The 12,914-nt window shown below is 41.6% G+C and overlaps 1 protein-coding gene across 1 annotated transcript in view; it reads left to right on the top strand.

The window, feature by feature from the left end:
- The window catches only part of ACVR1C (activin A receptor type 1C), an 82,194-nt gene that overhangs the window by 51,544 nt on the left and 17,736 nt on the right, over positions 1–12,914 (top strand). Inside the window, exons 5-6 of the mRNA XM_073305532.1 lie at positions 4,734–4,964; positions 10,785–10,853. Coding sequence (XP_073161633.1) covers positions 4,734–4,964; positions 10,785–10,853 — 300 coding nt within the window. The remainder of the gene's footprint in view (positions 1–4,733; positions 4,965–10,784; positions 10,854–12,914) is intronic.

Below are 12,914 nucleotides of genomic sequence, written 5' to 3'. Positions count from 1 at the left end.
TTACACATCACCCATCTCTGCCTCTGCTGCACCCCACTCATAGTTGGCTTCACCCAGAGTTCAGAGGTGTGTTCATAGGAGTTCACCTCCCAACTCAGAAAGGGTGGCGGGGCAGTGTGTGTGTGTGGCATTGAGCAATGTCTCTCTGGTCGCTGAGTGCCTCTGCAGTTGCTGTTTGCCACTCCTCTGCTGTTTTTGTCAGCTGCTGCTTGCTTGCTTGCTTGCTTGCTGCTGTTGGACACTCACTGCCGCTTTTGTGGTGCATGTTCTGAGGTTCTGCCACTTGACTCAGGTCTTCAGTGATTTCACTGGGTAGCAGGGAACCTCACTGCCAGTATGTTTGGAACATATCAAGTGGGTCTAGTGGATCAGTACAGGTCACAATTGCAAACCCTGGCTGTAGTAATAGCTGTAGCCTGGCCACATAAATGTCCTTTCCCCTGCCCCTAACTTGGGTGGCAGGATTTAGCTCACCCTCTCCTAGACCATGTGTTGGGTCATTTAGTCTGGTTTTGTTGCATGGGAGACCAGAATTTCAGCCCTTAGCATCCATGAAAAGTGTCAATTTGGTATCTGGGTATTTTGTTAAATTCTAGTCAATAATCCTGTGATTAGAAGACAAAGCAAAAACTAACATTAACTGTGGTAAAAAACAAGAACATCACCCTAGCCCTTTAAGAAGGGAGGTGGGAGGGAAAGGATGAGCTGCAGACTAGAATCTTGTTTTCTACCAAGAGCACAGATATTTTTTCCCCTTCCCTGAACAGGAAGATGTTGAAATTGATTTTTTGGCTTCACAGTGCTGACAGCTGAATTAACCTTTCTTCCATAACTTTAGTTGTTACGGGCTACTGGCCTCTAGTAATTCTATTGAATTATTATTATAGGCCAACGTGGGGCTGCTGAACTACTTTTTGTTAAGGTTGCCTAGCACTTATTATAAGACCCTGTTTTCAGTTACTTATAATTTTGCCAAACTAACTATTTGGGATGAAAATGTGGATGCCAGCATGCCTCAGTCTCTGTGGGTGTAGAATTTTTTTTTATTTCTTTTTTTAAAATTTCAGTCCAAATTGTTTGGCTGTTTTTGAGAACAAGGCTAGGAAGCATAAGTTATTTTGGCCATGTTAAAAAAATGCAACCTTTTCTTTGAACAGCACGAAGACCCCCATGATTTGGAGCAGGGACCTAAAATTTGGCAGGAGGTGGCCTTTATGTCAGGATGTATCTTTTTGCCATCTCCATAAAAATCAACCCAAGGTTTGGCCTAGTTATGAAAAATCACAGTTTGCACATGCTCAGTAGAGACTTCTTTGATTTCATCAGCTAAAATCTGTGAAGCTTCCATCCTCACTGAGTGTGCTTCACCTCTCAGCTCCTACATATGATTGGACATGCACCATCCTCATGGAGAGACTGAACATGCTTCCTCCAGGTCAGGGCTTCATAGGTGAACCCAGACTTTCCCTGTAATGGCTGCTCCCAGATGCTCTGGTCTGAGTTGGGGCAGGTGTCCTTTCTCTTTGCCCTCTATGACCCCCCCCCGCTGGCATACAGGCAGCGTAGAGGAGAAAGATGTCTGATTGGAATGAATTCAGCATAAAACTTGGACAGCGGGAGAGGAAAAGGAGATTTGGACAAGGCCTCTGATGAGCCTGGGACAGGGGAGAGGGTGGAGAGAAACTGGGACCGGCTGTGCAAACAGACTCCGACTGGGAGCTGGAGGAGTGGTGAGGGGAGACTGGGAGCTGGGATGTAGGGGAGGCTGGAACAGGGAGCTGGATGGGGAAGGGATGGAAGGAACTGGTTGGCAAAGATATTGGAACTGGAAGCTAGTGTAGAGACTGGGACGGAACCAGTGAGGAAAACAAGTTGGGGAGGACGACTTGGGATCCAGTTGGTTGGGGTAAGAATGTTGAGATCAGATTCGGGGAGTAGAAGGAGAGTGGCTGGGACTAGGAAACAGTGTGGGGAAAATGGAGGCAGGGCAAGTCAGAAGTTTGTCTAATTCAGAGCAGGGTTATTAACTTGCATCTTCCACATCCTACTTGTGTGCCCTAACCACAGGCTATTGGCTATTCTGGGGTGAGTCTCTCTGCTTTTTTGGGAAATATTTTGGAAAGTCTCTGGTTCATCTCTGTGGAATGGGAATCTTGGACATTTTTGCAGGATAGGAAAACAATTTCCTGCATATTTCTAGTCCTATGGCAGACTGAAGCAGTGCCTGAAGTACGGCAATAGAAAATACCACTTTGCAAGTAGTAGCTAGAACAAGTGCTGAGGCAAGGTCCTTAGCTGCCCTTAGAACTATCTACATGATTTCCAACCAGCTGCATTTGGAGTCATACCCCAACTGGTGCCAAGTCTTTGGTCAAAAGGAGGAAACTGGACATTGTCCAGAAAGGGAACTGTGCAAGAATCACAGGAGCAGCTTTGTCCCATTCCCAGTATCAAGCAACCATGGAAATGCCAGGACATGAACGAAACCATCCATCCTCTACTTCAGATTACAGCAATACAACATGTTCCCATCCTATTTTTAGCTTCAGAGAATTAGGAATAAACAGAGCAGGGCTCCATCTGAAACATCTGAATCAATTGCTAAAGAAGGCTTTCCTTTCACATTCCCATTTTATAATCCCGCAGACAAATGTTTCATTTTGCATATGAAGGCCATCTTTTTTTATTTTCTGTTTCAGTCATTACCACTTGATCTGATAAATGCTACTGGGGTCTCTTCCAAGATTATGGTTGAGTTAATATTGGCTTTAAGGCAGAAGGAAATTCACGTGTATTTCCTCCTGCACAATTTTTCTGATCAGCCCTCCATACAGAGAGAACACTGAAATGAAAACACCATGTTCTTGGAGCATCTTGAATTCAGGACAAACACAAACATATAATGCCAAGGAAGTCAGTTATGGCCAGGGGCTGAGGATGACTACTCTCATGAAAATGAAGGTGACCATAAAAGAAAAGTGACATCAAAGAAAGAAAAATCTGGTTCTTATTGAAGTTTATTGAGATTGCTGATCTCACACAGACCTGCTTCAGTGAACCAGAGTTCATATGAAATTTAGCCAGCAATTCTTATCTCCTTTGCATCTCACTCTATCACCTCTGTTGTCAGAAATCAAGGTTCCATTTATGTTCTCAGATTATTAGATTTTTTTTTAAAGAGGTCCATCCTGTAGTGAGCAAGGCAGAGCTATTCTTATGTCAGATGCCAACTGGGGGCAGTGGAGGGGGCTCATTTGAGTCCCAGTTCAATCCAGGGAATGGTGTCAGGGCACAATATCCACCCTAACCTAATGATTCACTGATGTCTCGGTGCATTATTCCCTCCCTGTTTATCAGACTTGTTCTGATCATGCCATCAGTGTGTCTGATGGAGTTTTCATAAACAAAAGAAGAAGAACCCTATCTGCCCTATCGCTGAGAAAAATCAGCTTCTCTTATCCTGAGTAGAGCAAAGGTTGCTATCTCTATGTGTAGTGCCCACAGAGGAGGAGATGAACACCAAGACCTACCTGGTAAATGTTGAATTAAGCAGAATGGAATCTGTACTCCAAACTATCTTCACTCATTGTAAGTCCATTTGATGGGCTAGTGATTGACTCTCTGTTTTTGGACACTGCAGTAAAAAGCCCTGAGGCTTCTCCATGCGTCAAGAGCTGGGATGTGATGTGGTGAATGATCTCCTGCAAAGATGGGCAATGTCTCTGCTATATGCCTTTCCCACCTTTTCCAGTGCTCCCCAGGACCATACAAAAGATAAGAAAGAGAGAAATAGTGGTACTCTTTCAGACTTTCTGGCTGAAAAGGCTATGGCTCTCAGGTCTGATTAATCTAGCCCTGGACCTTTTGAGGTCTCCTTCTTTCAGAGGCCTGCTATTGCAAAAACCAATCCTCCAGACAGGTTCAAAATGGACACATGAAAGAAGTGATTCATTCTCATGTTCCCTAGAAGGAAGTCAACAAACATAACATATTGTTCCTGTGATACAAAGAGCATAGCTTAACTACCAGTGCACTTGCATAAGGATGTCCAAGCTTCTGGGGACAACGACTGAGAGAACTGGAGCCTCTTGTTCCCCCCCGCATGCTTGGCCCTTGTTCCCAGAAGCTGAGCCCTGGCAGAGAGTGAGAAGCCGCTGCTGCCCCTCTCAGGCAGCTGGCTACACTGCACAGAGCAGTGAGTGAGAGCAGTTCCATCCCGCTCCCTGCCCGGGCCCGGCTGCTGGGGGAGCTGCTGACCATGTCGCGGGGGAGCCAGCGCAGTAGGAAGGCAGAGCCCCTTTCCTCTCCCCCCGCCAGCAGGTAATGTGGGGCGGGGACAGCACGGGGGCCCTGGGCTGGGGTTGGGGCTGGGGCGGAGACACGTGGGGAGGTCACAAGTCCTCCCCTTTAGCTTGTGCCCCAGTATGGGGAGGCACCAGTCATCTATGCCCAGGCTTAAGTGTCTTGCTGAATGTGAGTGTACTTAAGCACATGTATGAAGTTAAACATGTGCTTAAGTCTTCTGCTTAGTGATGGCTTAGAAACCTTGGCAGAGGTATTGCAATGAATCCATGGCACAACTGAGAATAGAAATCAGGAATCTTGACTCCCAGTCTCCTTATCTAAACAAAAGTCAATCTTCCTTGCTCTGAATTACTAAATAAATGTACATTGTATGTGATGAAGTTCTATTGTGTTTAGTGAAAAATAATACTTTTTAAAATATTTTTCAGGTCTGAAGTGTGTGTGCCAGTTGTGTGAGCATACAAACTTCACCTGCCAAACTGAAGGAGCATGCTGGGCTTCCGTCATGCTAACTAATGGCAAAGAAGAGGTGATAAAGTCTTGTGTATCCCTGCCAGAGCTGAATGCTCAAGTCTTCTGTCATAGTTCTAAAAACATTACAAAAACAGAATGCTGCTACACCGACTTCTGCAACAATATAACACTCCACCTGCCCATAGGTAAGCAGTATCTTATGAATAGGCTGTGTTTGAATTATCATGACAGGAGAAAAGATATATTGCAATTTTAAATAGGTCCACATTCTTCCCTCGGACACTTGTGTAGCTCTCACCGTAGCCAGTGGAAGGTGTGTGCACAGCTGACAGTGGAACGTTGATGAAGGAAATAAAAGAAATTTGATTGCTTAAAAAATCTTTCTGATGGAGTATCTTAGTTTAGAATTCAAACTGCTTTACTGGTGTCCTATTGAGACCTTTCCTAAAATTGTAACCAGTATAATGGAGACATTGTACTGTGTAGCAGCAAAGAAACATATTTTTTGTCTGTGAATTAAAGATTGCTTGGTCACAGAGAGCTGTGTGTATGTTTTGCCAAGGGAATGGGCCCTGCAGAAATTATTTCATTTGTGTCACGGGTGATAGTGTCACAGGTGATGATACTTTACAAATAAATGGTAAGACTGAGTTCCTGTCCCCAAGGATTTTACAGTCTAAACTGGACATACAAATATTTAAAGGTTGAGGTCTAGAATTAAATGTCTTGGATGTACAAACAGGACAGAGAGGTTGGAAAATGTTTGTATGCTTCCAATTAGGGGGATAATTAGATACCCATTTTTATTTTGCTAGTTGTTAATTCTGTGACTGAAAGTCCCCTCCCACCTGTGGGCAGGGGGATATCTGCATTTGTTTTTTTATTCTAGCCATTGGTACGGGCCGCTGTCAGGACCTGTAACATCTTTCTCCTCATTTTGACTAGTTACTTCTAGAGTCCTGTAATTTTAAGTATTATCTCATATTTGATATATGTGGTTGAGAAATTAGTAAAGCTCATGTTGGAGTCTGTTAATATAAAGATCAGAAGGGCAAAGATGGGAGCAAGTGTGTAGTATTGCTTTCTGTACAATTCAGGGCCAGTTTTGCGTATTATGTTTATTTGGGACAATAGAATCACCTTACATTCTAAGACCTCGCTGTTCAGTACATAGTGTAGCATATGAGAGTGAAATCGTTTCTTTCTATAGCATTGGCAAATTTGTTTGTAAGTCTTGAGTTTTCAAATTCTGCAAAAGGCTTGTAGCAGCTGATTGAACAGTTTTTAGCCAGTGTTATATTGGTGTCATTGAACCTTGCCAAATATGGATGGATTCGTGGTTCCAATTAGAGAGGCAAACGTGAGGAAAAAGGTTTACTCTTCTAGGAACTCTATACCATAAAATTGGTGCCATATTTGAGTCTGGCATTCTCAAAAGTTATTTAACAGTGAAAAGATTATTTATTGCTTTTTCCATTTGGGATTTAGTTACAGAAAAACATTGCACTTTTCCCCTTCAGTTTTTAGTTAATCCACTCCTATTTCAATAACCTTTCAGGTAGTATAGCATTTATTTGTAAAGCCTGTTACTTTTATACAAGATGTTCACATATTCATAGTGTGTATTATAATTAGTCATGTCTGTTGTGATGTTACACAGCACTTTACTCAGCGAGTTGGATAAGTCTATTGCTCGGAAGATTTTGTAATCCAGCATAAAATGAGATACGGGACAGCACTTCAGGGAAGGCAGAGGAAGGAGGAATTACTGATGAAATGAACAAAGAGGGAAAGATTCCTGGAACCTGTGGGTTAAAGATGTAGTATGAAGGAAGTAAGGTGGGTGGTTTCCAGGGAGGCTTAGTAAATGAGAAATGGGAGCTCCATGTATAGGGAGCAGCATAATAGAAAGACAAAGATGAAAGTATGTGATAAAGAAGGGAGTAGTAAGAGGAGTAGAGTAGGAGAAATGTAGGGAGAAAGTGGGACACTTGGAAATAAGACCAGAGGCAAGGCCTTCTAAGTGAGGATGAGGAGCTTGTATTTGATTCAGTAAGATGAGGCTAATGCACAATCAAAAGGGGTGTGTGTGATCACTTTAGTAGCAATATTTTGGACACACTTAAGGTGAGTGGGAGTATTTCATGGTTTTCTTACGTAAAGATGTGTGAGGATATAATAAGCAAATCTGACCTCTGGCCTTTTCCACACCAGCATTTATACCTCTGCTTTTCCAACCTCCACCATCTTTCTGCTCTAGCTGTAGTCTATATGCTTGGGAGATGTCTCCTATAGAATATTTTTCCCATTTCGTCTGGGCCTGCAGGTCATCTTTGTCTCCCGAGAGACGGGGTTTGGGCAGACAACAAGGAAAGCAGATGCTGTTGCAGAAGTTTTCACCTGCAGAAGAGAGAAAGATGGGGCAGGATTCTGTAGAAAATTCCAGAAGGAAGCAGGAGTCTTGCAAGAGGGAGGTGCTGTCTTACCCAGTAGTTTAGGGGGAGAACTTTCATTTGGAGTTGAGGGAAGGAAAAAGAGCTTTGGAGAGGGAGGTGAGATTGACTGACGAAAGAGGAGAAGTGATAGGTGGGTATACTTTTCTCAGCTCCCAGTCAATCACTCAAATTAGAACCTCCGGAAGAAAGAGTATATTCCTTCTTTGGGAGTCTGAGATAAATCTACTTAAATTTACATAAACATTTACAGCCCTTAAATAACGACATGTTGCAGGAATGATCCTTTTCAGTTGATGCTTGCAGATAGCTATTAGTAGTAATTATGTTCTTGTCAGCAGCTTTACTACATACATACATAAATACATAGCACAGAGAATCAAAATACTCTTGATTTAATAAAAAGTGCAGCTATTGGAAAAATGGAACAAATTTAACAATATATTCATAGATGTGCTTTCCATAGCCTTTGTGTCTTTCCAACATTTGAATGGGTAGTTGCAAAACATTTGGTTTCTTATTACTGTTAGCAGTGAGGGTAATCTACTTGGGCTAAAAACTGAGCCCTTTGCCCTACACATTTTGGAAAGTTCATGCTAGTTGCAACTACAGAAGTGCCAAGGTTACTTGATTGCTAATCTTTTCTGACAGTCCTTTTATATATTCTTCATATTACAGGAAGAACATTGTCTAGGTCCAAGTGAAAGCAGGTTTCTTGGAAATTGCTGATTTGTAGGCCCCAAACTCTGGATCCCTTAGGGCTGCTTTGCTCCATATTTCTGGTGCAGTGTGTCCCCAAAGCTGGTGTGTCTGTCCCTGGAAATATTAGAGACACAAGGTGGGTGAGGTTATATCTCTTACTGGACCAACTTTTGTTGGTGAGAGAGACAAGCTTTCAAGCTAAGAGTTCTTTCTCAGGTCTGGGAAAGGTCCTTAGAGGATCACAGCTAAATAAAAGATGGAGCAGATAGTTTAGCATAAGTAGTTAGCATGTATTCTAAGGGTATGTCCACACAGCAAAGAAAAACCCACAGCTGGTCTGTGCCAGCCGACTTGGGCTTGCAGGGCTCATACTGTGGGGCTATTTCATTGCTATGTAGGCTTCTGTGCTCAGGACAGCTCCGCAGTCCAAGCGCTGGGAGCCTTTGTCTGCTGGCACAGGCCAGCTGCAGGTTTTTCTTTGCTGTGTAGACATATCCTAAGGGACCATTCAAGGTGAAGTGGCCCATTAATACTCCTGTAGTCATAGGACAAAAATGGGGGGTTAGTGGGTTTCAGATTGTTATAAGAAGTCATTAAACCAGTGGCTTTATTAAGACCATAGTTTTTAGTGTCTAGCAAAGTTATGAATTTATCCTGGCTCTTAGACAAGCCTGGAAGCTTAATGGCTTTTGTGCCAACCATGTTCCTGTGGCTGGCATAAGGAGTGTGTCCAGGGGAAGGATGTTGCTGGAGTTTCCCTGAATCTTAGCTATTTCCAGCTGCCATAATGACACAATGAAACCACTGGCAGTTACTGTGTAAAATAGCTTCTTACTCAGCAGATCTGCAGACTTCTGAATGCAAAGCAATATTTGTTTTGCCTCCATGACTAAAATAAACATTACTGGTCTTTACTCCCATGAGCATGGCAGAACCTACACTGCTGAAAGAGTAGAACTTTTAACTCTGAGGAACAAGTACCTAAGAGGTTGAGGGCTGAAAATTTACAAATACTTGTGAGAAGTTTAAAGGGAGTTTGGTGAGTAGTTAATATTTTAAGATGATTAACATTTTTGTCACAGTATCAATAGGAATTGGCCATTGTCTGCTACTAATTTTCTTTTTGACTATGAAGGCTATTATTTAAATGAATGGGGAAAAGAAGCTGTTTGCATAGTGCAAATGAGAGCATAATCAGGAGCAGGCATATGTTAATGATCAATTTGTCATTGCTGTGAAATTATGAACACAGTGTTAAAATAAAAAACAAAATTGGGGATAGTTTAATGGTTTGCCAATGTGATTTAGTGCCCAACTTGTGCATCCACAAGACCTTATTTCCATTGGCATTTGGCATTTACTGCATGCGAATATTTGTGTGCACAATTTCATGCTTAATTACACTTTATTGAAAACTTAAAATGTATTCTTTGAAATTATAGCCCTGCTTGTAACCATGCAATGTCACAAACACATAAATGGGTATGTTTTCAGATCAAGGTGGATGGGGTGAACAAATTCTCATTTAAACAAAAAATTTAAAAGCAGAGCACAAGAAATATATAAACTTTGCCCACAAATATAAGATTAGTTCAGTAGGAAGAACAAGTTTTGACTGATGATGTGGGTATGCCATACTTCCTACATCAAAAGCTCATGTTCTACATATGTCAAAAGTGGCTTTTTAAAAAATTGTGTTAACTGATGACTGATGTGTTATGAGGGATGCTTACCAGAAGGCAGTTTGTTTACTTTGTGCAATTTGCCTGTTCATGAATTTCCTTAGTAAAGGCAAAAATGGCAGCATGTACTGTTCAACAACAGAATCTTTGTCAATTCTCTCATTGTTTTTCTTCCTTTTGGCTGAGACAGACAACTTGATTTTCTTGCATGAGCCAAGACTAATAATTCTTCTTTTGCACCTGAGGAAGTGGAAAGGTGTGACAATAAAAATATGCAAACACTAACACATTCTGGATAGCTAAATTTTGACAGAATAACAGCTCCTGGCAGTGACTTGATTTATATCCCTTTATAAAATTTGCCCTGGGTTAATGTTAATACAGTGCAAAATTAATTTGCATTGATCAGTATTGTCTAGGTTTTTATGTTGCTTGGAGTTTTTTGCTTCTGCTTAATATTTCTAATTCTAGTTTTTCCTGCACAAATCTGTGACTTGAGTTGACCTTTCTCTGCCAATAGGTAGAGTCCAAACAAATCTTGGTACACTGCTTCCTGATTGGTCTTCTTTTGCTTCTATGTACTTTCAGTGTGTAACTGGTTATTTTGAGGAATTGCTAATAAGATCTGTGAGGGGTATTTTTGTTGTGCTTTTTTCCCCCAGGTTGCAAACTCAGTTAATAGGTGACTGACCTTCCTAGTTTATCAGGTCATATTCCAACTTTGCAGTAGTTGATGTACAGCTACTAGGCTAGTGTATAATTTGGAGAGACTTTTGGCCAGGTTGATGTATAATTGAGGAAGAAAAAAATCTGTGACATGGGAGAAAGGAAAGAGAAACCATGTAATGTGCATCTCAGATGTACTAAATATGTCACCAGATCATGGACTGATAGTACTTAGAGACGTGTTCACTGAATAAAACCCATATTCCCTATCATCAAAGATACTTGGAATATTAACTGAGACAAGGCTTTGGTAACTTGTCTTGCTGTCATGGTTCAGGGGCAAGCTGCATCCATGATCTTTTCCCCCAGTGTGTCCAGTGGGCGTTGTTTCCAAGTGACAAACTGCTGGGTAAACACCATTATCCCCAGTTTACGATGGAGAAATTCATGCTCAGATTTGTGTACAGGTTTGCAAAATTGTCATGAAACTTTATCTGCCCAGGTGCAAAATTGACTGGCTTGCCCTTTTCCATGATGACAAGAAAGAAAAACCCAATAACTTTTTGGCATGGTAAGTTATATTAGTATTTCCTAACCTAATATACTTGTGTTCATAGTAATAGGATAGATCGGTCTTAGGCAATGTATGCAGCTTGTAATGTTATCCATTTATGATTTGGTGACAAACTCACACATATGATGAGATACAGACTCTACTTTTAAATGTTTAGTTTCTTCTTCCCCAGACATGCTTCTGGGATTCCAGCTTCAAAGAGGGGGGAAACTGGGAGAAAGAGTGCAGAAAAAATTGACAGCTCTCATGTGCACTTTTTTGCTTGACATCAAAGCACTGAAGGGAGACAGGATATCTAGCTAGACTTTGTGCTTGGAACAGACTTTTTGCAGAAATTACATTTTCTGTCCTGTGTCTCGGGTACTACAATCTAGGAATAGAATAACGAGGATTTATTGGATGAGATTAAAATAACAATAGTGTCACAATTTCAGGGTAACTGCACCTGTATCACCACCTCTGTGGACAGGGCTGGCCTTATCATGAGGCGGCCACCTCAGATGCCGGACTGTGGGGGGGCACCACTAGGACCCAGAGTTTCAAAGCTTTGGCCCAAGTGAGGGGGCACTGGGGCGTCATTTGAGCTCCCCGCCTCAGGTGCAAAATGTTGTGGGACGGCCCTGTCTGCGGTCCACTCTAGGAGTGCCCAGATAGGTCTAAGAGTTCCAGCCATCACCTGTCTCTAGGCAGGAACCCTTGTTCCACTCCCTTCTTACTGGGAGTTTTATCCCTTGCAAACCAGTCTGCCTATGAGCCAGAACCTGTGTGCAGTTTTCTCTCCGAGGTCTATGAGCAGTGTATTGCCAGCATTTACAAGTTACCACACAGCTCTTGCTAAGCAAGCACATTTATTTTTAAGGTAAAAGCATTTTAGATAATACATAATAAAAATAATAGATTTAAACACCCACACTAAACATACGAGGAATCACCCTTCAGTCTTATGGGGCCCTAATAGGTCAAAATCTTTTCAACCCTTTGGCAAAGGGTGGAACCCTCCTTGGACCAGAAGGTTCTGTCCATTCGCTGGATTACAAGGGAGGCCATGAGTCAGTTTAAACACACAGCTTTTCTATGTCAAAAGCTCTTTTTTTGTCCGCTGGTTTCTGGAAAATTCAGTTTGATCCTATATACGCAATTTTTAGACCCACAGCCCAAGCCCTGAGAGTCCAAGTCAGCTGACATTGGCTAGCCAGGCCGCTAGTGTTTTATTGCAGGGTAGATGTGCCATTAGTCTAGTTTTCTAATTGTCTGGCTTGATGGAATATTGTAGGGAATGCTCCTACTCTTTATGTACTGATATATGGATGATCCCATGAAGTATCCAGCTCCAGCAATGTTGTGACTGTATTTACTGCATTTCCTATGGGATCCTATTTCTCATTCCCTGAAGGAACTTCCAGAAGTCCAGTTGTTTCAAGGAACAGTGAGGAGTTGGTTTGGGGACAAAGAGCTGATTTAGTAGTTCTTTTGCTCTTCTGATACACTTCTAGCTGTGGCTACAGTGGACCCATTTGTGTTGAGTTTCCTGAGATTTTATCTTAGTTTACTCTGAATACACAGAATGAGATGGTGGGAAGTGTGTGAGCATGAGGTGGGGGGTTGGGAAGCTATTATTTGTGGACTGTTTGTGTTGCATGGATTTTTAAATGAATTTTTTGTACATGCAGCCAACACTTTGTATTGATTAACTTTAATTAATTGATATATTGAATATATTGAAATTTGGGGCCCAATCCTGTAGTCCTCAGGGTTTTGTGGACATTCTTCAAAGGTACATTATGAAGTTTACTTGCTTTTGATATTTATAAAGTATAAGAATAAAAATTGTGTATTTTCAACTGTTTAATATTAAAATAGCATTCTCTTCTGTTGCTTAAAAATGCCCTTTGTTAACAAAAGTGGGAAGATACCTCATAGCGTAGTTTGAAATCATTAGGCAGCTGCCAGATGTGCTGCTCTGTTTCATACATATTAATTTATAGACAGCTTCTTTTTATATAGTAAGTAGTTGTTTTAAATAAGGGTTGCAACTTTTTGATTCAGGTTCACTTAATG

This window comes from Lepidochelys kempii, chromosome 11 (genome assembly GCF_965140265.1).
Source record: "Lepidochelys kempii isolate rLepKem1 chromosome 11, rLepKem1.hap2, whole genome shotgun sequence".
Lineage (NCBI taxonomy): Eukaryota > Metazoa > Chordata > Testudines > Cheloniidae > Lepidochelys > Lepidochelys kempii.
This window is presented reverse-complemented; position numbering and strand designations above follow the sequence as displayed.